The following is a 26,705-nucleotide window of genomic DNA, read 5'->3' as shown; positions in this document are numbered from 1 at the left end:
TTATTTTCACTGCTTTAAACATTGACCAGCCCTCTCATGATTGCAATAGGGTGGATTTACCACTCACCAAGGCTGAAGAAAATACACTTTCATCATTGTGGTTGAGTGATCCAGCAAGTCATTTGCTATTTGTTAGCAAACATTTTCAATCCTGGACCAGATCCATTCCAGGTTTGCTGGATCACCCAGCTTCACTGATCAAAGTGTAAAGCTTTAATAAATGAGGCCCAATGAATCTAAATAAAAGTTAGTGTTTTTACCAAACTTAGGTAGTACCCTCAGCACAATTATCAAATTAATATTATCATTACTGCTAACTGCAGCTTCTAATTGCAGTTTAGTTATAGCTAAGAGGATTTAGAGAGGCCCGTAGGCATAAGAATTTAGGCACAGGGCCTACATGACAGGGTGGGATGCTTAGCCCAGGGGTGTTAAGGGTTAATAAAATGTAGTAAGGCTAGAGGGGGCTGTGCTAGTGGGGAGTGTGGGGTAGGAGGGGATTAGGAATAGGATGAGTTAAAAGGGGCTGGACGGAAGTGGGAGGCCCTCTTTTGGAATAAAAAGTTTCCCGACCACCCACCTTTTTTATAGTTATAATTTGAAAGTGTGGTTAATTTTAGCGGTTGGGGTCTTGGAAGGCAAAGACCCAGTGCATTGGTAAAGTGGTGGAATTTGGCAGGGGGGATCCTCTTTGGTAGGGTCTCCCATCTATGGTGAACAGATGAATATGGCTCCTGAGGCGGTGCTGGGCGGCTAGGGGCCAAGGTGGAGATGTTGGAAGAATTAAAGTCCTGTTGGGTGCAGATTTTGCCTTCTGAGACCTGCAGCCTGGTTGTTTGGGTGTATAACCGGGAGTATGGAGTTTCATAACATTATAGATATTATTGTTATGGTTAGGTAATATTAAAAGGAAGGAATTAGGTTGTTGGTTCAATAGGTTATATTCAATGAAATATGTTTGCGCTATTTAATCCTGGTTAAGTAATGATAATAATAATAGAGTGTTATGTTAATGTATGCTTGCATATCAAAAGTGAAAATGTAATAATTTATTGGTTATTTATATATTATTGGATATTTGTTAATTATTTGAATGGGAAATTTATTTAATGGTGTTTAAATAAACGGCTGCTTGCCAGCCAATTTAAATCCAAGATTGGTGTCTGAGTATTTAATGGTGGGGGAGGGGTTGGTAAGCAGGTGGGGGGTCAGGGGGAGGCGAAAGGTTCTGATGGTGGTGGTGAAGGATGGGCTAGAAAGTCCGAGCTACCCTCGTCATGTATAATTACAATCACACTCCAGCTATAATACACAACTCTGGCCAATGGCTGACAAATGAAAATAAACTGGCAACAATACACATTTAAAGTGCACCTGTCAGGAGAGAAAGCATAGGCTTCTGCTACTGACTTTAGCTTCTGAAAAAGCCAGTTGCCTGGCTGGTATGCCTATCTTTTGGGCACAGATTAGTTCCTGGTCATAATCCTGTCCTAATATTGGCTGCTAGTCCTATTTAAAGTAGAACTAAACTCATTGGGTCTGATTTATTAAAGCGCTCCAAGGCTGGAGAGGATACACTTTCATCAGTGAAGCTGGGTGATCCTGCAAACCTGGAATGGTTCTGGTCCAGCATTCAAAAAATTTGTTAGCAAATAGCAAATGACTTTGAGGAAATTAATTCCATTTTCACTGGATCACCCAGCTTCACCTATGAAAGTGTATCCTTTCCAGCCTTGGAAAACTTTTATAAATCAGGCCCATTGGCTTAGAGCAACTAGAGAAATGTATGACTTTTCTCTGACTTATATGCTTGTTCAGAGGTGTGAATCAGAAGTAATGAAACCAGAAAGCCAAGCAATAAGTATGTCCGTAAGCAGCAATGCTAATCCCATATAATGAACATGCAAATATATTACTGCTGTAGAAAGGGAAAGTGTCTGTGCTTTTACAGCAACTAAATACGCTAATATTAATGCTTTATTGTGCAGATAGTAAATACTATATATGCTCTCATAAGCCCTACAAAATATCTCCTCTTTAGATTTTATAAAACTGCCATCATGTCTTTATTACTAAACTAATTTTAACAAAAAAGCCAAACTAAAGATATTGGGCCTGGTTTATTAAAGCTCTCCAAGGCTGGAGAGAATACACTTTCATTACTGAAGCTATCTAATTTATTATTTTTATGTGATTTTGTGTTTCAAACTTTAATATACTCAACTATTATATTATACTGTAAAATACATTTTCATAAAAAACAATGTACCGCTTTTAGACATATATCCAGACAGAAATGTACCGCTAGGGAGGTTAATGACCAAGACAAACTCTGCAGTTGTTTTTTTTTGCATATCAAAGCATAGCTTGCTCCAAAAATTAATGAATGTCTGGGCACCATAAAGTTTTTTTTTGCTTTGTTTGTGAATAATTCACAGTGAGGATTTTATACAGTAACTGACACCATGCTGCCTAATATTATGTTGAGACTGTCCTAATAGCATTTAATAAATTATTGTACCTGCTCCGACTTACATACAAATTTAACTTAAGAACAAACCTGCAGTCCCTATCTCGTATGTAACCCGGGGACTACCTGTATACAGCATCTTTTCTCAACCTTTTTACTAAGGGGGAAAACTTGAAGTAAGTGATATGACCAATTCAAGGTACATTCGTCTGGTGGTTAATGGAATTAATGTCTGCTACACTGTTCTCTTGTGCTGGGGATCCCACACTGTTCTCAATTAATGCAGCCACAGCCGCATTCATTGAGAAGATCCCCGGCACTAGAGGGTAATTAACCTCTAGTGCCCGGGGATCGCAGCGGATTCTCAGGGCTGCAATCATTCTTGCAGTCCTGGTGATCTTGTTTGCGATCCCTGGCACTAGAGGTTAAAAAGTGGACAAGTCTCCCCATTCAAAACCTCTAGTGCTCCCTGATTGGCTTTACTCAGCCAATCAGGGAGCACTAGAGGTATTAAACCTCTAGTGCCCGGGATCGCACACTGAGCTGATCAATTAATGCAGCCAGCGCTGAATTCATTGATCAGCATAGCCCGCAATCTTTTTTTTTTTTTTTTTAAATTAGAGCTTGATCAGCGAATTTACACCGGCCATTCTTGCTTACAGTTTCAGAGAACTGCCGAATTTGCAGCGAGATTGAGTTTGAAAAACTCGCTTGCTCATCCCTAGTTACAATAAACGTAATCCTATATTATGAAGATACAAATGTATCTTCTGTAAAAATAGAAAAACCTCATCACTTTTTCATGCTTTTTTGGGCACCTGGGTACAACCACCTGTTGTACCCAGAAGATGCCTATGTGTCTGGCGATCCTGTGCTGTGCGTCATCGCAGTATCACACACTGTTTAGGTTGTCCAGCGATGTCATTTGCAGAAGCAAGGAGAACTAAGGAATAGCAGCAGCCCCTGCTTCCCTTTAGCCGTGCAGCCTGATGTATTTTATCAGCATCCCCAGCACCACTAAACACTCTAAACTACAGGTAAAGGGGGTTTTAGAGACAGATTAGTTCCTGACTCAGTCCTGCACTGCCATTGGCTGCTGGGACTTTATAGCCCCTCTGCTCCCAGTCACCAGGGCCTGGGCTAACTTGTTGCTGTGTGCTTAGTCGGATTTACTGTTGCTGTTCTTTCCTGTTTCTGACCCTGTGAGTTTGTGCACCCTGAATGGACCTTTTGGCTGGGACCCTGACTCTGCTTGTGTCTTGCTCTTGTGTACCTTGTCTGATGGACGGATTATCTGTGTATGACCTTTTGCTCTGTATTCTAGACTTGCCTCTGTTGGGGACTTGTTATAGGTAAAGAGTGAGGTGTTAGATTGGGGGACTGGTGTCTTTTGAGTACTGTTGCTGGACCAGGGCCTAACGCCACCAATGAAAGTTGACAGATTCTCCGGATAGGGCAATCCAGAGGATTCTTACTGAAACACCAGAAGTAGTGGCATTGGTTGACCAGTCATGCAATATGGAGGAAGCAAGGAATAGACCTGCTTCCGCTACCCAGCAGAGCTCATTTTTGCAGCTGTCTGGAGTTAGGATTATCTAAAGAAAATTCATCTTTATTTCATCCACGTGACTCTTAAAATCAAGTTTCATTGGACCTGATTTATTAAAGCTGTCCAAGACTGGAGAAGGTAGACTACCATGTTAGAACATGGGTGATCCAGCAAACCTAGAATGTATTTGGTCTAGGACAGGGGTCTGCAACCTGCGGCTCCGGAGCCGCATGTCTGAAAATGACCATCTCTTTCAATAAAAATAAGACATTGTGAATTCAGATGTTCCACAGCTTTTGGCCATTTGTAGTGAAGCATAAAGCTTTAACCTAACCCAGTTTAATATTTCCAGGCTTTAAAAATGTATTAAATTCTAAAGAGATGTTGTCATGTATGACTGTATACATGACAATATCTCTTGTCATGTAACAGATTAGTGGAATTAAATAGATCCATGTTACTTATGTCTCACCACAGGATGAAAATAATTACAGAGTTTCTGGCCTAGAGCTCTCTTGTTCTGCTGGTTCTGCAACTGGCATAGTCAATGTGTGTGTGAAAATAAATGTAGGCACAGAAAATAATAATTAATAGGCACTTTCTTGGAAAAAATATATTACAGAATGATTTGTGACATTCCATTGAAGGCAATTATTATTATACAATATTTATATAGCGCCAACATAATACATAGAGCTGTACAAAGTCCATAGTCATGTCACTAGCTGTCCCTCAAAGGGGCTCACAATCTATTGTCCTTACCATATTCATTTGTCTAATGTCAATTTTTATTTGGAATGGGAAGCCAATTAACCATGCAGAGAACCGGCAAACTCCATGCAGATAATGTACTAGCTGAGATTTGAACCCAGCGCTGCAAAGGGGAGAGTACTAACAACTTAGCCACCATGCTGCCCAGAAATAAACTTCTGGTAGACTAAGAACTAATGAATAAATATAGCGTTTTAACCTTTCCTAACATTTTGACACCCATTCATGCAGAATAAAAGCTGTATGCATTCATAAAACAGTGACTCAGAGGTTAGCACCCTTGCCTTTGCAGTCCTAGGTCCCAGGTTCGAATCCCAGTCAGGTCACTATCTGCATGGAGTTTGGAGGTTCTCCCTATGTCTGTGTGGGTTTCCTTCGGGTACTCCAGTTTCCTCTCACATCCCAAAAACATGCAGTTAGGTTAATTGGCTTCCCCCCAAAATTGACCTTAGACTACATTAAAGACATATGAATATGGTAAGGACATTAGATTGTGAGCCCCTTTGAGGGACAGCTAGTGACATGACTATGGACTTTGTACAGCGCTGCATATGTTAAGTTTGGGATTAGTGATACTGAGTGAGTTTTTTCCATTTAATGTATTACTGAATAGTAAAAGTAACTAAAAAGCAACTTAAAAGAATGGTTTACTCAAAATAGATATTGAAGTGAATGATGGATGCAGTGCCCATTATGAGGAGCCCGTATTTCCTGGATTTGGAATATATTTTATAGCATACAGGGTGTTACGGGAGGAGCTGGAACACACAAACATGAGTGACCCAAAACTCTTAGGTGGACATAAAAACAACATGGAATTAGAGGCATGGAATGGCAGGGAGATTTAGCTGTTGAGTATTTAAGTCATCATAGAAGCCAGGGGCTGACTTCATCCACCAAGTACCATACAGAATGACTTTCTTAAAGGAGTTTAAGGTAAGAGATTGTGAGATGCTAACTCAAACCCCATTAAGAGGGGGGCAAAAGAGGTCAGGGGCCTTTGAAGAACACCTCATAGACTTACCTAAATCAGAACTAAACCCATGATACTCACCTATCCCCGTTTCATTGCAGGGTGCCATCATCTTCTTGTTTTTCATTTCCCAAAGACAACCTTTGGCCATCATGACTGCCCATGCCGAGATCACATAACTCCTGTGCAGGCATAAGGGATCCTAATTATTCCAGGCAAATGCGAGCGACGTTGGGAGTGCATTGCTGGGTGTTGAAAAGGCACATAAGAACAGTTATTGCAAACGGGATATCGCCTGTTCGTTTTTGCAATAACCACCTGCCTGAATCTCACGTTAAAAAAGAGACTACTGAAGGGGGAATGTGTTTTGGATTTCAGCTCTTTTTTTACTTTTTTACTACAGATACTTTTGTTGTATAATAACACGGGGGATGGATCAGTTACCACATTGTGTCATTAGTTTTTTTATCCATAGCCATGCAAACCATTAACAGACTGTTAGCTCATCCACACTATTAATGCAGAGGTAATCCCTTTAAGCCGAAGTGATACCAGTAATTAACACCTGATATAAAAATGTTTTAATTGCATGTTGTATTGTAATTATTATTTTTCTATTCTCTGTCACTGATCAGAAATGTTGTATCACATCTCTATTAAACTGTGAAGTGCTCTAAAAAACCTTTTTCAACCTTCTCCAATTCCTGAAAAATCCTTAAAATAACTTTTTGGTCTCAGGGAACTCCAGATAATCAATGTATTGGGAGTAAGTGGGAAAATGTCCTTTTTTTGGTAACCAGTGGGGGTCTGAATGCCACTGATTGCTAAAAATATAATTTCCTGTGCCACACTGACACAGACGCCTCTGACTCCGATGGCCATTACAATATTTATTATAGAACATATACAATATTTATTAGACTATGAACCCATCAACTTCTGGAATTATCTTTTGGCAAGGTAAAAGATTCCTTCAATTAACGCTTGCAAATAAAATATTTAAATTGCAGATTGTATTGTAATTATTATTTGTCAGTTCTGTGTCACTGATCAGAAAGGTTGCAAAGCTTGTTTTAATTTGTAGACAATTACTTATGATCAGTGTGATGGGACCTTCTGATACACACTACTTAGATACCTAAATTACCACACCTAGTTAATTAGCCCTATTTTTTACTCCTTTTTACTGCTTTTTACTCTACATCCTACCCAGTACTTTATTTGCTGTCCATACTTTGTTGGTGTTCCAAGCACTGTAAAGGTTTGGATTTGGAGTATGCTCCCCCCACTCCCCAAATCCGAAACTTAGATTGCATTAAATTATATAAAAATATTAATTTAACCTCCCAAAAATCACATCTCTATAAGCAAAACCAGATCTAAACTTTGTTCTTGTTTAAATAAAGTTTTTCTGAGTTTATAACCTTGAGTGTTCGGGAAGTGTAGTTTGGAACTCGCGCTGGTTATACTAACATGAACAGACATTTGCATCCCGGCAGACTACAATTCCCAGAATGGAGCGCGCGAAGCACTACTTTGTGCGTTAGACCAGCGCTTCCTATTGCTGTCTCTGACATCACGTCCGGATTTGTCTCCTGGCTGGTCTAGTGTACGAAGAGGTGAGATGAACTGCTTAATGTGATTGTCCTGATGGGAAATACAGATATTGGGGGGTGACTGCGGCATGTAAACATGGAGGAATGGACATTCAGGAAAACTTCCCCGGTTCCACAGTACAGGGCTATGGTATATTGCTTGTGTATATGGACTCCAGAACCAATGTGATATGGGGCTCAGCTCTCTGTCACTGCACTGCTTTTCGCTTCTTCCCTCGCCGCCACCGAACCGCCACTCACTGCATTCCTCACTGCCAACTGCAACAACGCTCACTACTTTCTTTGCTGCTGTTCACTTAATTTCTCACCGCCTTTCCGCCACTGAACCGCCACTTGCTTCTTCCCTCGTGACCACTTGACCACCGTTCACTTAATTCCTCACTGCCACTGCACCGCCGCTCACTTCATCCCTCGCTGCTGTTCACTTCATTCCTTGCCGCCACTGCACCTCCACTCGCTTCTTTCCTCGTCGCCACTGCACCCGTACTCACTTCTTCCCTCGCCACCACTGCTCCGCCGTTCACCTAATTCCTCACTGCCACTGCACTGCCACTCACTTCTTTCCTCGCTGCTGTTCACTCCATTCCTTGCCACCACTGCACCTCCACTCGCTTCTTTCCTCGCCGCCACTGCACCTATACTCACTTCTTCCCTCGCCACCACTGCTCTGCCATTCACTTAATTCCTCACTGCCACTGCACCGCCGCTCAGTTCTTTCCTCACCATTGCGCGCTTTATTCCTCACTACCACTGATGACTTCTTTCCTCTCTGCCACTTCCTTCTTTTCTCACTGCGCCTCCGCTCCCTTCTTTCCTCACCACCACTGATCACTTCTTTTCTCGCCGCCACTTGCTTCATTCCTCGCCACCACTCCACTGCCACTCACTTCTTTTCTCGCTGCCGCTCGCTTCATTCCTCACTGATACTGCACTGCCACTTGCTAGTTTTCTTGCCACTGCTTAGTTCTTTCCTCTCTGCCACTTCACCACTGCTCGCTTTATTCCTTGCCGCCATTCGCAACTTTCCTTGCCGCTGCTCGCTTCTTTCTTCACCACCACTTCTTCCCTGCACTGACGCTTGCTTCTTTCCTCCAGTCTGCATCTACACTTACTGTTGATCTCCTGAATGCTGCTGATCTCCCTGAATGCTGCTGATCTCCTGAATGCTCTCTTGCAATAGCTGCATTTCTTCCTATAGAGACAGCGGCTTGTGCAGTGTGTTTTGGTGCAGCCACTTGTAGCTTCCATTGGAAACCTGAAAACCAAAGTGACAAAGAAGGAGCACAATTTAAAGAAGAGGACATGTTGTCACACTATACCAGGAGGTGCCTAAAATAGGGACCTTCGTGGCAGGATAACCTGCTATTATTTTTCATGAGTTGCGAATATAAAAATGTTGGAATTCATGTTAAACTTGCCATTTTAGTGATAAGATTTCATGTTAATATTATGGAGAATAAAACAAAAGGAATAAGCACTAAAATTGACTTAGCCCATTACAGTCCACCTGACATCAAACTTTGATTTACAATGTTTACCTTGCTATCAGTTTGTCTTTAGGTCACCATGTCTATGTCACACCTGTACGGCAAAGATGAGGACAGCGATGGGGTGGAGATGGAGAACTTTGAAATCACTGACTGGGATCTGCAGAATGAATTCAACCCCAACCGACGGAGGCATTTTCAGACCAAAGAGGAGGCCACCTATGGCATGTGGGCAGAGCGTGACTCAGATGATGAGAGGCCCAGTTTTGGTGGCAAGAAGTAAGTGATCAGCAGTGGGCGAGGTTCTGGTTGATTTAAAGTTAATTGATGTAGATTATCTCTCAGGTCCTCGTTTATGTCGGTGGAATTATCTTCAGATCATCCACTGAGATAAATGAAATATTAGGACAACTCACAGTAACATTGTTCTCCCCAGTGCCTTTTTAGCAGGGTGTACCACCCAGCACTTTTTAGTAACCACCCGGCTGTTTTTAGGTAGTCACTGAAAAGTTGGGTCACAATACAGGGGCACTGGGCAGTTGGGGTATAATACAAAGACAATGTAAAATTGGTACATACTAAAATATAGAGGGCTCCAAGACTTTTCTAGAGCTGCCCGAGTCTCTGGAATGGTCTTACTCGTTCTATTCGGCTTGCTCGACTTTCTGCTCATTGAAAAGAGCCCTCAAAACCCCTCTATTCAAACTTACCTACACGTCTTCTGTCTCTTAAACCTCCATATCCCCCCTTGTATTGTGTGTTACTTCCCCCACCTCCTAAATTGTAAGCTCTTCAGGGCAGCGTCCTCTCCTCCTCCTGTGTCACTCTCTGTATCTGTCTTTCATTTGCAACCCCTATTTAATGTACAATGCTGCCTAATATGTTGGCGCTATATAAATCCTGTTTAATAATAATATGGGGCAGTAGAACACTGACAGAATTATAGGGGATCCTGGATTCCAATAATTTGTCGTGTGTTGCCCCGGCCACGCTTGGATCACCCAAAGTGGTCTGGGGAAAACACTGAATATGTCTTGAAGCCGCCTAGGATACCTGAGGTTTAATAACACATTGTAGACGCTGATCAGCATTTTAAGTGAAATCAAAACATTGTGAGCAGGCAATTCTTTATTGCACAAGAGACAGGGGAGCCCCCTCTGCAATAAAATAAACTTACCTGCATGGTCGCGATTTTTTAAGAAATAAACTCACCTGTTCCTGCTATATTGTGACCGCTGACATCTTCAACCAGACCCAGAATTTTTTGGCTATCCTGATTGGCCAGGCTGGAATTATATAACTTCCACACAATGCGTACAGAAGTTAAGTCATTCCTGTGTCTGGATCGTACACATGTAATGTACTCTATAGAGTCTATTGCAGAGACATTGCCATGTAAGGAGCAAGTATGGCTCGTCTTTTACATACAAACATAACAAAATCATACCTGTATTAACACAAACATGAAATGAATATATTAGTAATATTGAACCTGTTGCTATTGAGTATATAAACAGCCATTGATTCCTTTTGCAGAACCAAATGCAGCTTTTTTTTTTTGCTTTAGAATAACCTCTTTCTATGTGTAATATGGGGCCACAAAAACCCTACAGATGTATATTGAACTGTAAACCGCCATGTGTGTTTTTTTTTCCTGCCAGATCACGTGACTTTACAGCCCCAGTAAATTTTATCAGTGCGGGGATCCGTAAGCCTGCGGCTGAAGAGAAATCTGATAGCGACTCCGACAATGAAATCCCAACGAAGAGAGATGATCTCCCAAAAGAGTTTGAACCTAAGAAGCTTCGGACGGTACATTTATCCTGTCTTTATCCTGTCTTGTCAGTGATTTAGAAGTAACGCTGTGGACATGGGTAGCCAGTGAGACAGTGTCACCTTGCCCACGCTGGTAAAAGTGACAATGCCTCTGGAAAGGTTTTCTATCCTGCACATTCTTATAGTCCAGCGGTCGCAAATTGGTGGTCAGCGGCTCCGGCCGGTGCGCCCCTCAGCGGGGTCCTTTCCTGACCGCACTCGCAGACCATGTTTCCCGTACAGATCCCAGGCTCAGGGCGGTGAGCAGGTTGCCTCTGGCACAACCCGCCCAGGTCTGAGCCTGCAATAGGAGAGTGGGTGGGTTCAGGCATCATGACGTCACTCTGGGGAAAGTTTCTTCCCCTTTGAGTGACACACGGCTCCCCGCGCATGCGCGGTTCGGAGCACATAAGTTTAGTTACCCGTAGGTCCGTAAAGGTTGACAGTCACTGCTATAGTGTGCTTAGCAGGGCTACTCTGCTGTTCTTTCTTTCTCTGCACTCCTTCAATACACCCCATGCTTCATGGTATGGAAGAGCATGGGATCACCAACCCTGTGCCATTGTTCACTAGGCTTGAGCATTGTCACAGGACCAGGGGCAGTGATGTTACCTTGGGTTGATGACACTGATGATTTTCACAGTCAAACATAGATCTTTTTGCATGCTACAGCACCTCCATGGATTGTGTCTGACTATTAAGCACATTGGATACCTGGCTGCTCTGGTTGGGCCAAGTCTGGTATAATGGCCCACCAGCAATTATTCAGGTGAACACACCATATAGGGGCAGTTTATTGAGCTGTATGTTTTTCATTGTGTTAGGAATCCTCTACAGGCAAAAATAATTTTTAGACTCTATGCACTTGGAGTATCAGAAATGTCTCCATGTCAATGTCTGAAAGGGAAACTGATATGGGGCAAAGTGAAAGTGCCTCATAATTGCCATTCTGCCCAGTGAGGTATACTTTATTAGCTGTGATCCCTCATGGCCTAACTGCTGTAATGAAGCCGAGATTCAAGGTATGGTGTAATATGTGTCTATTTTCATTAGCAACCTATCACCATTTCATTATACTGCCATGAGTAAGGATAAAAGCGACATAATCCTCCTTGGTAAGCTCCTAACCCAGAGCTTCCTCAGGGTGGACTAGTACCTTGTCATGTCCATAGCTTCAACATGCTGGTGAGAATTTACCCCACTTGAACATTCCAGCCCAATTATGTTGTGATATGTATTTATTTCCTAAAGTATTTGAAACAATGTATAAAAACTATAACTCCTGCAGGACAGCAGGGGACGACAGTCTTCTTGGGTTACACAGCATTTGTTTAACAGCTGCAGGTCAACTTCATTAGGAATGTGTAAACTTTTTTGTTGTGCTTAAAGGTTTGAAAATATTCTTTGTATTTTATTCTGAATATATTTTGGTATATATTTCAGTCTGATTAATCTGTTGCATTACTAAATATTTTATGACCTTCTTATATTTTTTGCCCACTTCCTTGTTTAAAAATCCAGTTTCTTAAAATGACAGTATCGATAGAATCAAATGTAAAGCATGACTTTTGTTTTGTACAATTATTGTTTCATCTGCAAGCAGATCTGGTCATTTACCAATAATGAGTAATTTTTTTTTTTTTTACAGGGGGGAAATTTTAAGCCAAACCAGAAAACATTTGCCGGAGGAATAAAGTCAAACAATGATTTTGGTTGCTGGGAGAGGCACACTAAGGGGATTGGCCAGAAGCTCCTCCAAAAGATGGGTTATGTACCTGGCAGAGGCCTGGGGAAGAATGCTCAAGGTACTTTCAACCAACAAATAATATCCTATTGTATTGAATAATTATTATTTGGAAAATGTATACAAGCTTGCAGTTTGATTTGTCAAGAATAAAGGTAGACCCAGTAATAATTAAGTATTGGTTTAAGATTTCAGCCACTTCGCGTATTAGCTTTCCTTTTCAGAAGCAAAGCTAAAATTATTTAAGAACGTAACATCTCTATCAATAAAACTTTTTTGTTGGGTAACGTTTATTTTTAAAGTCATAGGCCAATTATCCATGTGTGTTCTGATTTGCAGCAGTCTAATGTCTGTGTTGTCTTCACTTAGGTATTGTTGCACCTATTGAGGCCAAGCAGAGAAAAGGTAAAGGGGCGGTGGGTGCTTATGGATCAGAGAGAACTAAACAGTCTCTGCAAGATTTTCCTCTCGTGGATTCTGAGGAGGAAGAAGAGAAGGTGAGTTATTAATTGTTTATATGCATGTTTTTTTTTTTGGAGACATGACACATAATTACCTGTCAGTTTTTTTGTATCTTTGGGAATTATCTATACCCATAACTTTTCATAGAATGGGGAAAGGTTAGAACCCCTGTTAGATTTTACTTGTATCCAGGACATCACTAGGCAGATTTTCTCTCACTTCCTTTTCCTGCATCTTATTTTTTCTTACAAACTTTTTCCAGACCTGGAAAAGTAAGGTAAAAACTTCAGCAGGGAAAAAGACAACAAAACTGATAGAGGTTATAGCTTTTCCTTACTTGGTACATATGGGTCAGATGCCGGAAATGTATTTTGTTAGCCTCTGTCCTATTGTGGAAATTGTAATATTTTACCTCTATCCCGCTTCTTCAAATGAGCTTCAAGTCTTTCAATTGGTGCTGAACAATTGTACTGTTCTGTCCTATTATTATTATTCATATTATTATTATTACAGGAAATTAAATGTTTATCTCAATGCTTTAATAACTTAGGTCTCTACCTCTTAACTAGCATGTAATGTGCTGCAACTTGCATGTCAAGCAAACCTATTTATATTTTTTCAATAAAAACACCTTACCTTGCACTATATGGCAAAAAGCACCACCACACTCATACAATTAGACACCAGGCAGCAGAGTTTACATTCTGATGACTGAAAAATGAATAGAACTGAAAACACAATAGTAAAAAAAAGTTCTATATGTTAAAAAAAATAAGTGCAGAATGGTCCTTGAACAAATTTCTATAATGTTGTTGAAAACAGGAACTAAAAGATTTTGCACTGTATTTTGTGGGCTCAGGAACTAGCATTTTGTTTTTTATATATAGAATAGTAGTTATATAAGGAAGTCCCTTTAGGACCTGTCTACACTAAATTGTTAATTTTTGTTTCTTTGTTGTTCAGGAATTTCGGAAGGAGCTGAGTCAGTGGAGAAAAGACCCCGGTGGAACAAAGAACAAACCTAAGTATGCCTACAAGACTGTAGAGGAACTGAAAGCCAAAGGGAAAGGAGGAAAACCCATGACTGCACCTCAGAAAGAAATATCTCAAGTCAAGGTAGTACTCATGCAGTATGGCTCATTTTCTTTTCATAAATAATTACTTGATCATTACTATAAAATCTAACTACTCCAGGGGAGTCAATTCTCTAGCACAGAGAATTCTTTCTTACATATCACAGCTTTGTCCTCCCCTGGAAGTGTCTAGTTGCTCTCTGTTTTGGCCAACCTTCTCTTCCACGCTCTTCCCTCCCTACATAACCTTTTGCTGGGGTAGGAGCAAAAGAGAGGTTGACAACTCTGAATCTACTGAGGCTGCCACAAAAAATGCAGGATGATAGCACCCAGCGGCAGCCTCAGGGCTCCTGGATGTCCTCCTATGGAATTCTTTACAGGTAATATTAACATACAGTAAATACAAATATATTATGAGAATAGTTTTGTTCAAAGGAAGGCCTGGCAACAGGTTGTCTTTAAAATATATCTTAATTATGTCCAGATGTACATTTGCAAATGTTAATTGTGGATGAGTAGAGCAGTGATTTTCAACCACTGTGCTGCGGCACACTAGTGTGCCATGAGAGATCTTCAGGTGTACCGTGAGAAATTATCCAATGTTGGTTAATTGGTGTGAAAATTATTTATTTACTGCAAATAATTTGTCTTCATTTGGCTATACCAGCAATGTATAGTGATAGGCAGAACAAAGAAGTACTCTTCCACTAGATGGCAGCAGGTAGCTAATTAATCTGTGACATTTTTGTTTAGTGGTGTTCCGTGGGATTTTTCTAATGTAAAATATATGCCACGATTTAGGAAAGGTTGGGAAACACTGGAGTAGAGGAGGGTAAAAACTGCTATAATGAGTTTTTTATTTTAATTTGCCCTCTGTGTTTCATTAGGCGAATTTCCCTTTACTTTGTGACGAGAGTCCCCCATCTTAGATAGTTGTCCTCATTGGAAGATTTCAAATTTTTTTGTTTACCTGACTCTAAATCCCAGTGATACTGGTGATCAAAACAGAGTGAATCACCCAAACAGTGACACAAACCAGTAAAACTCTGTTAGTGATTCCATGCCCTCAACCACTATAAATTGAAGAAAAAAGTGTTTCCCTTAATTTTCATGTTTTAATGTTTATTCTAACAGAAGAAAAACAGCATCCGAATTAGGTTTGACCTGCAAACTGACCTCTGTCCTGTGAAGAGCACACGGCAGATCTGTTCACTGTATTAATGTCTCAGTTAATTACTATGTCTGCTGCAAGTTCCTGTTGCCTTGGTATAGTCTTAGTTTTATCTAAGTAAATCTTCTAATTTTTACATAGTACTTCTTTTATAGGTCAAGATATTAGTGCTGAAAGTAAATAAAATAACTTCATATCATTTACCAAAGGTACCGTAACTAACTTGCAGAAAAGATTGACCAAGAATATTTGTGTTTGTGTGGTTTTCCCCCGGGTACCCAGTTTCTTCCCACATTCCAAAAACACACAGTCAGGTTAATTCGCTCCCCCCAAAAAAATTGTTCTTAGACTGTATTAAAGACATATGACTATGGTAGGGACATTAGATTGTAACCCCCTTTGAGGGACAGCTAGTGACGTGACTATGGACTTGGTACAGTGCTGCATAATATGTCAGCGCTATATAAATACTGGATAATATTAATACTTTGTGGACAGGCTATGGGTTTGTGTTGAGAGCATGGGTTTGAGACAGATTCAGGATAATTCAAAAATTAAATGACAGCTCTTTTTGACTTGCTTGAAGTGGGTTGTGCATTCATATTTATGGAATTTCAATACCCTCCTGATGCAAACAAATGCCTTCGTGCACAAGCCCTAATTTTGTTCTTCAGACAGCGTCTGCAATACCCCAAACTGCAGTGCTTTCATTTTATTATCAAATTTGTTAGGGTCAGTGGAGAGGGAGAAATCCATAATGGTTTAGGAATCTTTGGTCATGTGTTAAGTTTTTTTGAGAAATATAATATATTGGATATTAGAAAATATAGGCATAAATGACCAAAATTGACCTAAAGGGGTTCTAGGTTTAATATTAAAATCCGTCAGCATTGTTTATATTTGAAGGTCAATTGAAATCGTAGCTTTCATTGGCGAACCCCAACTCTTTCTTTTGTTTGTCTTTTAGGTGATTGATATGACGGGACGGGAGCAGAAAGTTTACTACAGCTACAGTCAGATTTCACACAAGCACAACATCCCTGGTGACAGCACAGCACTAGGAGGGAAGGATGAAAAGCCTCAAGGGTTTGTTCTGCCAGAACTGGAGCACAATCTTCAGCTGCTGATTGACATGACGGAACAGGAGATCATCCAGAATGACCGGCAGCTGCAGTATGAGAAGGATATGGTGGTGAACCTGACTCATGAGCTGGAGAAGCTGTCTGAGGTGCTGGGGAGGGAGGAGAAGGCCATACACAATCTGAGCCAGGTCCTGAAGATGGTGGAGGACTGTGAGCAAAGGCTTCAGCCTGGTTGTGAAAATCCACTCACACTAGATGAGTGTGCACATGTTTTCCAGATGATGCAGGACAAATATTACGAGGAGTACAAAATGTCTGAAAAGGCTGACTTGTGCGTGGCTCTCGTCTATCCTTTGGTTAAGGAATACTTTAAAGACTGGAACCCATTAAGAGTGAGTGATGTGGAGAGTATCGGCACCCCCTTTTTTTATTGTTTCTGGCCATTGTAACATAAAGGTAGAGATACACATTAGATTGTTGTTGCTTTTAAAATAGTGCATTCTACTTCATGAAAAAAAAAAGAAAAACGCCTGTAGAAAAAAAAAACACCAAGGCAGGGAGGACAAAGCACTAGTTAACAATACTCATTGCATCTAATCTTTTACCGAGAGGGCAAAGCACTAGTTAACAATACTCACTGCATCTAATCTTTTACCGAGAGGGCAAAGCACTAGTTGACAATACTCACTGCATCTAATCTTTTCCTTTTTAATGACTTACCACACTTTATTTTGCCTCTGTGTGCTAGCAGCCATCTTGGTTGAGGCAGAGCTTTGCTTTCTCATATCAGAGCTACCGCTTATAGCTGGTAATCTGATGACTGGTGGGGTAATGATAAGGAAGTATCTGAAAAGGAAATCCTAAATCCACAAAATCTATGTAACGGTACAACAGTAATCCTTGCACAGTAGCCCATGGAAGCAGCTTCCTCTCCAGCATGAACCATGAACATCACAGCAGTGACATCTGCAAATCTCATTACAGATCTGAGATTAGCAGTTCAGGCAGCAGTGATTTAGATGATATTCTGATATGAACCATCCTTAGCAGTTCAAACACCTGCAAACCAAACTTTGCTCTCACCTGCAAGTGGAAAATTGTGGCCATAGATGAACTATACATTCCTTATCCGTGTCCTCATTTTATGTTTATCTTCTTTTTCAGGACCCTACATATGGCATTGAAATCATGACAAAGTGGAAGCATCTCCTAGAAGAAGGTCATCTCTCTCATAGTGCACAAGATGCAGCCATGGACCCATATCACAGGTATATTGATTGTCTCCTGTCTCTTAAAGGGGACCATTCAGTATAGTTAATCTTTTATGTGTTTCAGATACTTTAGTTAATCAGATAATTGCCATTTTAACAGATACCCCAGCTTCTGCCAATTGAACAAAATTGATTACAGTTTATATTTTGAAATCTAACGGCTATGCATTTGGACTAAAGGTTTTTCTTTTTGACACCTCTTTAAAGAGGAATTAAACTCAGAAAGCTGTGTCAACAAAGGTAAACCAAGACAGAGGGTAAAATACCAGTCATCAGTATTGAAGATGAGCTTTTCCCATTACTGACTTGCCATACTTTCTTCTGCACTCCATCTCTATATACAAGCAGCCCTTTAGCTAAAGACAGGGATTTGTTTCTTGATGTTAGAGCCTTCATCAAGGAGAACACTGAGCAACACAATAAACAAATAATACTCCAAACTCATGAAACTAGCATTCAGGGGCAGCAGTGCCTTAGATCTCATTGTGCGGCTTAACATTTATGAGGCTGTAGTCAAAGGAGTCTCTAGACATACCAAGAAATGAACTGCTATTTTTTCAGGAGAAATTACAGCAAAGTGACAGGTTTTCTGAGTTACTATGAACATTTCCAACTTTTCATTATAACATGGCATTGTTTGAGTTCAGGTCCACCTTAAGAGCTCACACTATGTTCAGCCATTTAGGGCCACTGTAGCACTGAGTAACAATGTTCATGTTATATAGTGGGGACTGCTAAAAAACCCTTACAAAGAAAATTGACTGAAATACCTGTGTATGTGTGTATGATTGACAATGTTTATTACATGACTCTTCTTGTTTCTTTTCAGGCTTTTGTGGGAGGCATGGCTTCCCTTTCTGCGAAATATCATCTCCCAGTGGCAGCCTAGAAATTGTTCCCCCATGGTGGACTTCTTGGACAACTGGGTCCACTTGCTCCCAGTTTGGATTCTAGATAATATTTTGGATCAGCTGATTTTCCCTAAACTTCAGAAGGAGGTAAGCTTCCTGATAATTAATCCTGGTCATATACACATAACGTTAGACACAGACTGTGTGTGTGAAGGGACAGATGGGAAGCCGTGTGTGCAAACTTTTCCATCTAATGCTCAATGTAAAATTTTTCTTTTAAGTTTCTTAGTCTGTACTTCTTGTACTCCATCAGAGAGATGAGGTAATAAAGGGGCATCAATTTAGTCACTGCAGTCACCTTTCTTATTTACGCTGCCTTAGCTACTTCTGCTGTTCTAAACAGCTTGTAATCATTCCTCATAAATCTATTTATTCATCTTATTGTAGACAGTAAATAAAAAGGACCTTTAACCCCCTAACCGCTAAGCCCGTAATTTCTCGCACTAAATATTTTTGCTCTTTTGGTTAACCCCGTATTTTTTCGCCTACACTAAAATCCCCACTTACCTGGTCCCGCTGTGCTAATCCAGCGTCGGTTCGGTGTTCCAGATTCATGATATCTACTAGAACCCTATTCGGACATATTTCTGTAAGTTACAGGTCTACAATTTAAAAAAAAAAATTTCATGAAAACCTGTGACGCTTTTGGAACAGAAATCTAGAAATCAGTGTAACGCTCAGGTGGTTAATGTGAAAGCTGTGACTAAAAAAGTCAGAGAGGACAAAGGACTAGTTAACAATACTCATTGCAGCTGATCTTTACCTTTTACCACACTTTGTTATTGTCTCTACTTGGTAGCAGCTTATAGCTGGTAATGTGATGACTGGTGGGGTAATGATCAAGAAGTATCTGAAAAGGAAATCCTAAATCCACAAAATCATTGTAACGGTACAACAGTGATCCTTGCACTGTAGCCCATGGGAACAGCTTCCTCTCCGGCAAGAACTGTGAACATCACATCAGTGACATCCGCAAATCTCATCACAGGTCTGAGATTAGAAGTTCAGGCAGCAATGCTATCACACTGTAGATTTATAGTTATACAATTCAAGGTACAGGAAGTGTTGATTTTTCAGGGTACTAATAACAAAATAAATTTAGCCTTTTTTGTTTTTTTGTTCTTCTATAGGTATGATAAGGGCTAAGAAAAAGTAAAGGGTTCTATGTAAACCTAAAATGGCTATGTAATACATTGGCACTATATTATAACAGCAATCCATTAAAAGTGCACTACACAGTTCAGGAGAGAAAAACTGTAGCACTCTGACCACAGTTGGTTTATGGTTGCATGATGTGCACCCCTTAGCAGATAAAGGCTGCAGTCCCAGTGTACACAGAAAGCTAATAATGGTTTTATTATTCTTAAAGGTGGAGAACTGGAATCCTCTGACTGACACGGTACCCATCCACTCATGGATTCACCCCTGGCTACCAGTGATGCAATCCCGACTAGAGCCCTTGTATTCCCCAATCAGAAACAAGCTGGCTAATGCCCTGCAGAAGTGGCATCCCAGTGACTCCTCTGCTAAGTTAATCCTACAGCCTTGGAAGGAAGTGTTCACTCCAGGATCCTGGGATGCCTTCATGGTGAAGAACATTGTTCCTAAATTAGGTGAGTTGTCTGGTAAATTGTGCTGCAAAAATGGAAAGTTGGTTTCTGAAATGCAGTCATGAAGCAGAATTTGCACAATTTCAGTAAGCTCCTACTTTCCTTCTTTTAGTAAGTTAACAATGCTTTTTCTGTTGTTAGGATGTGGGAAATGTCTTAGCTCTACCTTGCTGGACTAAAGAACATTTCTCCTCCCTCTTGTCTCTATACCTTAAGGGGGTAGAGGCTCCTGTAGTCCGACAGGGGGAAAACTCGGGCATGGTTGACACCACTGCCTAGGCATCTACATGCTGCAGAGCCACTGTGATGTCGGTCTACAATAGAACATTAGGAGCTTCCTTTATCAGTAGTTGTTTTGTTTTTGTTTTTTTTGTTTTTTAATATTGTAAATATGAATGTATTGCAGAGGTGTATCAAATATGTTTTTATTTTAGTTATTGTTATTATTGCATGTTAATTTATTGGACGTTGTGGATTTTGTGTCCGTTAGGCATGTGTATGTCAGAATTCATCATTAACCCTCATCAGCAGCACATGGACGTCTTCCTGTGGGTAATGGATTGGGAGGGGATGGTCTCTCTGTCCAGCCTTGTAGGGCTCCTGGAGAAACATTTTTTCCCAAAGTGGTTGCAGGTAAGTGGAGTCTAGGCTAAGTTCTTATTGTGTAGCATTGTAGCCCAAGCCTTGCAGTGGACCATTGCTCCGCTATAAAGACTGCCAGGTGTACTAATTCTTTATACCTACCTGTGCTCTCCTTTCTAGAACTGAAGCTCACTATAGACTGTTGTGAATGTATTTGCTTTTTCTTTGACTTTAAAATCATGCTCAAAGTATGAACTTGAAGTAAATCTAATCCCATTGTTGGGGAAACCCCACTGCTTGATTAAAATTAGTAGCAGATGGTAGTTGGTTTTTGAGTTGGCCCACTCACCTTAAGGCAGGAAAAAACAACTCTTCACTATTTTTGGCAATGTAGCGCCCCACAAGGCAGAGTTCTCATGTGTGCAATATAAGTCTATATAGGTCAGACCATTTTTGTTGTGCATACACCTATGTATTGTGGTAAGGTGCCTTCGCTAGAACACACACACACTGTGTGTGTGTGTGTGTGTGTGTGTGTGTGTGTGTGTACGTACATACCTCCTATATTGTAAGCTACATACATATGAGGACAAGTAGCTCTACTATTAAATATTATAAAAAAAAAAAACTCTTATTCTTCGTCTTCCTAATAGGTGCTGTGTTCCTGGCTCAGCAACAACCCAAATTATGAGGAAATCACCAAGTGGTACCTAGGCTGGAAGTCAATGTTCTCAGACCAGATATTGGCCCATCCAGGCATCAAGGAACGGTTCAATGAAGCCTTGGACATTATGAACAGAGCTGTGTCCTCCAATGTTGGTAAGTTCAGACATGTACTGTTCGAGTTGTTGATTCTCTCAGTAGAGCTATGGTGGGTAAGTAGTATTTAGCAAGTAATTGAATGTGAGTTAGGATGACAGAAAGTAAATTTATCAAATAGTTTTCCCTGAAAAATCAACAACTAGTGCTCGTCTCTCCTGATTACCACGCCATTGATCTCTTTTGTAGTTAAGGGGATTCACTGGCTAAATAATCTTCAGAGTCTGACTCAAAAACAGTGGACTTCTTGCACAGTGGTTTGATCCCTGTGTCACTAAAATGCTCTGTAGTGTTGTAGAGACCAATGGAAAAAACATAGTGAACAGATGGACACCAATAGTAAATGTGTTTTTTTTTCATCAGAGGGGAACATTTTTAAAAACTTTTTTTAGCGACTGTTGATTTGGTGGTCCCAATTTGTTCTGAGACACTAAGCTGGAAAAATTATGGAGTTTAGATCCTCTGACTTTAGTCGGCATACTATTTTTTTCAGTGACTTTATTAGTATTGAAGCATCTGAACAGCATTGTAGATGGAAGCTAGCTCATTTCAGCAAATGCAGGCCATTTATTTTTTAGTAAATTTCCTATCAGTGGCTCTACATCACAGTTTTTCTATTATCTGCTCTTTGTTTTTTTTTCTTCTTTTGCTGGGTATAAATCTGTGTCTTTGGTCTCTATCCAGGAGCATACATGCAGCCTGGCGCTCGGGAAAGCATTGCATACCTCACACAGACGGAAAGAAGGAAAGACTTCCAGTACGAGGCCATGCAGGAGCGTCGGGAAGCAGAGAGCATCGCACAAAGGGGCATCGGGGTTGCCACGGTGCCCATGAATTTCAAGGACCTCATTCAGTCCAAAGCAGAGGAGCACAACATTGTCTTTATGCCTTTGATAGGCAAGAGGCACGAGGGCAAGCAGCTGTACAACTTCAACCGTATTGTGATTTACATAGACCGAGGCGTTGTGTATGTCCAGGGGGAGAAAACTTGGGTGCCGACCTCTTTGCAGAGTCTTATCGATATGGCCAAGTAAACCTGAACGTGAGGCCTGCAATCAGCACCAAGACATTGCACAAAACCAATGGCCATGCAGATGTTATGGTGTGCAGGATTCCCTGTATAAAGCTCAATAAAGAGTCTTCCAGATACGGCTAATCAGATTTATCCTCATCTGACTCCCAACTGCACCGTACAAAGCTGATAATCACACTGCCTGTTCTGTACTTCAGAGGCAGCATCATTGGACATTCTGGAAAATAAACTGTGAAGGAAACCCAATTTATTTTTCTAGTTTTAAATTGTCCCTGTATTGTACATTATACATTTTCCCAAAGCAACCAATCAGAGTGGATGGATTTATTGGTTGAATTGGAATGTGGTTGCTTAGGTTAGTGCCATTTTTTTTTTTTTTACATTTCCACTTCTCGTTGGTTTATTAAATAAGACGCAAACTGTAAATAGCTTATTTGTATAAATTAAATGTGAGAGATGTTTAAAAAAACTGTTTGCTTATTAAGTGTATTGAAGGGGTTGTGTTGAGTATATGTATGCAAAATTTACTTATAAAATAACCAGGCAGCTCCAGATTACATTGAAGCAATGGTATTAAAAGAGGGACCTTACAGGACATTATCATCTGTCTGTAGTGCCCATCACAGCCAATCAGATCGGTAAGGTATGAAAATATGAATAGAATATTCTTATTGCCATAGGAAGCTGCCTGATAAAATCCAACTTTTATGTTTATCATCCTGCTAACAGGGCAAGCTGCAGGACTTAATGTACTGTACAAGCTTCAGGGCAAGATTGGGAATGGATGGCCTGCTTGTCCTAAATATCAGTGTTACCTGAAGGTCATACTGGCAGCAGACTATAGCAGAATGGTATGGGGGCACTGAAATCATGCCTGGCACCCTGCCTAGGCTGCCATCACCTGTATTCAGTGCCTAAAATTTGTAATCAAATTCACTATTATTGCAAACTTGTGATAAAAGTCAAAAAAAGCAGAGCAGGCATTTTAATCTAGCGTATTCCTCTCCTGTTACGTGCCTCCATTTCCAGCCCCCCTGAACTGCCTGAGCAAATACCTGCTTGCTAAAAGCCAGAACGGCCATCTCACAAGCCCTCAATAGCCTAGCAAGAGGTCTCTACTTAAGAATGTCAAGGCACTTTTGCTTTGCTTTGCTTGGTGTTTTGCTTCTTGACAGGATCACTTTAGGTCAAGCCAAAATCCAGGGAGGTTCATTTTATGTGTGCACATTTTTTAATGGTGACTAAAACTTTCTGAACAGTTGTGTTGTAGTTGACTAATACTTCCAATAGAGGGCGGTATCTTACCATAGCCTTAGGATGGTGCTGTAGTGTATATTCTCCTATATAGGTTGTGTGATGCTGTTTCCAACACATGGAAAAAATCTTTTTACAGATTAGGTGATGAGAAATAGGAGGTTACAATGGTCAATATGCATGTGACGGTTCTTATTTATCCAGGTAAATGTATATATAGTAGAAGTTCATCACATTTTCTGCATTTGATCTGCTGGATGAGCTGTAAAATGTCAAGTCCAGTTGTGGCTACCTATTCCTAGCTGTTACAGTGGTCAGTTGCATATGAGTAAAAAAAACTTTTTTTGCTCCAAGGATCCATTAACCTGGGTAATAATGGACACCATTTGGGATGCAATCCAAACCCTCCCTATATGCAATGCTTCATTCTGCAAATGTAAAGCTATATACACATTTGCATTAATTGTAATTACAGTAGGGACAGCAATATTCATTCTATGGAGAATAGAGAAGACAATTGATAGGCCCAGCTGTGTCACTCTCTCTTGGAAACATCGGCAGTGGGGTTCAGGGGTTCATAATCCAGCGGGACTGATTACTAAAAGTCAGGGGTGAGTTGAACAGATGCTGGATTTTCATGCAGAACAATCATAAAAATTCATTGTATGCAATGAAAATCCAAATCTAAAATGTGTATGTTCAAGTGCATTGCATTATAGTGTTATCCTGATTTAGTTTTTGCAAGCTGCATTCAATAGGTGTAAGAAAATGTGTTAAAGTTGGAGAGAAAGACCAGGGTTTTTATGGCAAAATAAATTAGAGTCTAAATTAGAATAAAATAATGTGTCTATTTTATTTGTATTCAAAACATATGGCAATCATAAAAAAACTATATATAACATAGACCCACTATGCCAATTCATTATATAGACATAGTTCTCTTATTATTCATTTGTGGGGCTTATCCTTGTATTGAGATGGCATACAGGGTTCCCATAGCATAGACAAAATAATTATGGTCCCTTTTCCCAATGCGTTTCGCCCTCAAGCTTCTTCAGGGGATTTTTAGAGACCAAAAGCAATGTCAAAGTAAGAATGCGATCGCTTTGAAGAAGGTGAATGAATTGGAGAATAAACAAAATACTCAGATGTGGAGAATTTGACTAAGTAAGAAAAAAGGTTTTTTTTGGTGTTGGCTGCTGTCCACAAACTGTATTGTTGATGGCGGTTTGTCTAGGGCAGGAGTGTCCAACTCAAATACACAGAGGGCCCAAATTAAAAAATTAAACCAAGTCAGGGGTCCAAACTTGAAATGTTTTGAAAAAAATTGAAGAAGTTTACTAATTCATCCATAACTGACAAAAACAAACCCCTCTACCCACACTTTAGGGTTGAAAAGACTAATTTTTATCTATGCAGGCTGTGTGTTGTTCATTCTCTCACATTACAAGTTTGTCTGACACTAAATATTACACTATGCAGTCTCTAATGGATTGAAACAAACACAATTTCCCTGGTAGTCAGGCACCATGTGATCATTGCCTAGGCTTTGTGTCACATGATGGGTGTACAGGAATAATGTCTATATAAAGCATGTATTGAAAATGATGATGTGAGGTGGTAACGCAGGCGAGCGGGCCAGATGTAGTTCATTTTCGGAATTGTTTGGAGGGTCAAAAAAAAGGACCTTGAGGGCCAGAGCTTGACACCCCTGGTCTAGGGTGAATTATGATTAAAATTCTTCACTTGGCTTGTATAGTAATGAGTGACTGGAATAAGGGTCCATTAACTAGAAATGAACTTACCCATTGCTCTGGATGTAAACTTTTAACTATGCGCTGTCCAATCATTGTGGAGATTTATTAAGAGAGGTTTCCTAGGAGGGTTCTTAATATATTTTTGGTGTTGGTGGATAATGTATCCATTCAGAGTGACGGCAGCCAGCCAAATTCTCCACACCTGAGTATTTTGTTTATTCTCCAATTCTTCCAAGCATTCCTATCCTTACTTCCACATTCATTTTCGTCTCTAAAAATCCCCTGAAGAAGCCCGAGGGCGAAATACGTCGGTAAAAAGACAAAACAATTATCTTGTCTATGCTATGGGAACCCTGTGTGCCATCTCAATACAGGGATAAGACCAACAAATAAATATTGGTAGAACTATATCTAGATAATGAACTAGCATAGTAGGTCTATGTTATATATAGTTTTTTCTATAATTGGCACATGTTTTTCCTTTGTTTTGAATACAAATAGACACATTTTAATTTATTCTGCCATAAAAAGCCTACTGTTTCTCTCTCCTCTGACATATTTACTAATGTTTATAGGCTTGACAAAAAATACATTTGTTAACAATCCTTAAAAATAATAATAATAATAATCCCCTATCTATAATAGTGTAAGAAAATGCAAGTGGCTGATAACAGGTATTTTCACCACTTGCATAATAAAAAGAACTTATAATGAAATAATGACTAATCTATCTGACCCCAATAATCCCCTTGCTGCAACATTCACACTGGAAGAGAGAAGGGTGGGCACTCAAGTTATTCTTCTTTATATTACCATCAGTCTAATATTGTGATGATGTGATTGTCATGTAGAGGAGCAGGCTGACTTCTGCAATGGGCTTCTCCTTCGTTACCCAATCACAATGTTTCCTGATTTCTCTACCTAGCTGTATTCATCTGGAAATTGTTTGTATACTCTGCAGAGTTCAAGGTGGGTGGCAGCCCCTGTATTGTGATCCAACTCTTCAGTAACCACCCAAAAATAGCCAGATGGTCACCGAAAAGTTCAGGGTGGTGCGCCCAGCTAAAAGGCACTGGGGGGAGCAATGCTCTGGAAAGAAATAAGAATGTAAGTATAGGAGTGCATGATTGTATAAGTTTAAATGCCACTCAAGGCAACACCGCAGTCCTTTGCAGGGACACACAGTGACTGCAGACACCATGCGTCGAATGAGCAAACAGCTGACAAAAAGCGGCTGGCACAGCTGCTGCGACAC

At 40.3% G+C, this 26,705-nt stretch overlaps 1 protein-coding gene across 1 annotated transcript; it reads left to right on the top strand.

Moving 5' to 3' along the window:
* Positions 1-7,335: 7,335 nt before the first annotated feature.
* On the top strand, positions 7,336-22,908 carry TFIP11 (tuftelin interacting protein 11). The gene is made up of 13 exons (XM_072422109.1): positions 7,336-7,382; positions 8,929-9,145; positions 10,528-10,678; positions 12,330-12,486; positions 12,795-12,922; positions 13,851-14,003; positions 16,099-16,605; positions 17,378-17,481; positions 18,314-18,482; positions 19,765-20,008; positions 20,496-20,638; positions 21,241-21,406; positions 22,091-22,908. The coding sequence occupies exons 2-13, from the start codon at positions 8,946-8,948 to the stop codon at positions 22,438-22,440; spliced, it is 2,472 nt and encodes an 823-aa protein (XP_072278210.1). The 5' UTR covers positions 7,336-7,382; positions 8,929-8,945; the 3' UTR covers positions 22,441-22,908.
* The last annotated feature ends 3,797 nt before the right edge of the window (positions 22,909-26,705 follow it).

Source organism: Pyxicephalus adspersus, chromosome 9 (assembly GCF_032062135.1).
Source record: "Pyxicephalus adspersus chromosome 9, UCB_Pads_2.0, whole genome shotgun sequence".
In the NCBI taxonomy this organism is placed as follows: domain Eukaryota; kingdom Metazoa; phylum Chordata; class Amphibia; order Anura; family Pyxicephalidae; genus Pyxicephalus; species Pyxicephalus adspersus.
The sequence above is the reverse complement of the archived record's forward strand: the minus strand, read 5'-3'. Positions and strand labels throughout refer to the sequence as shown.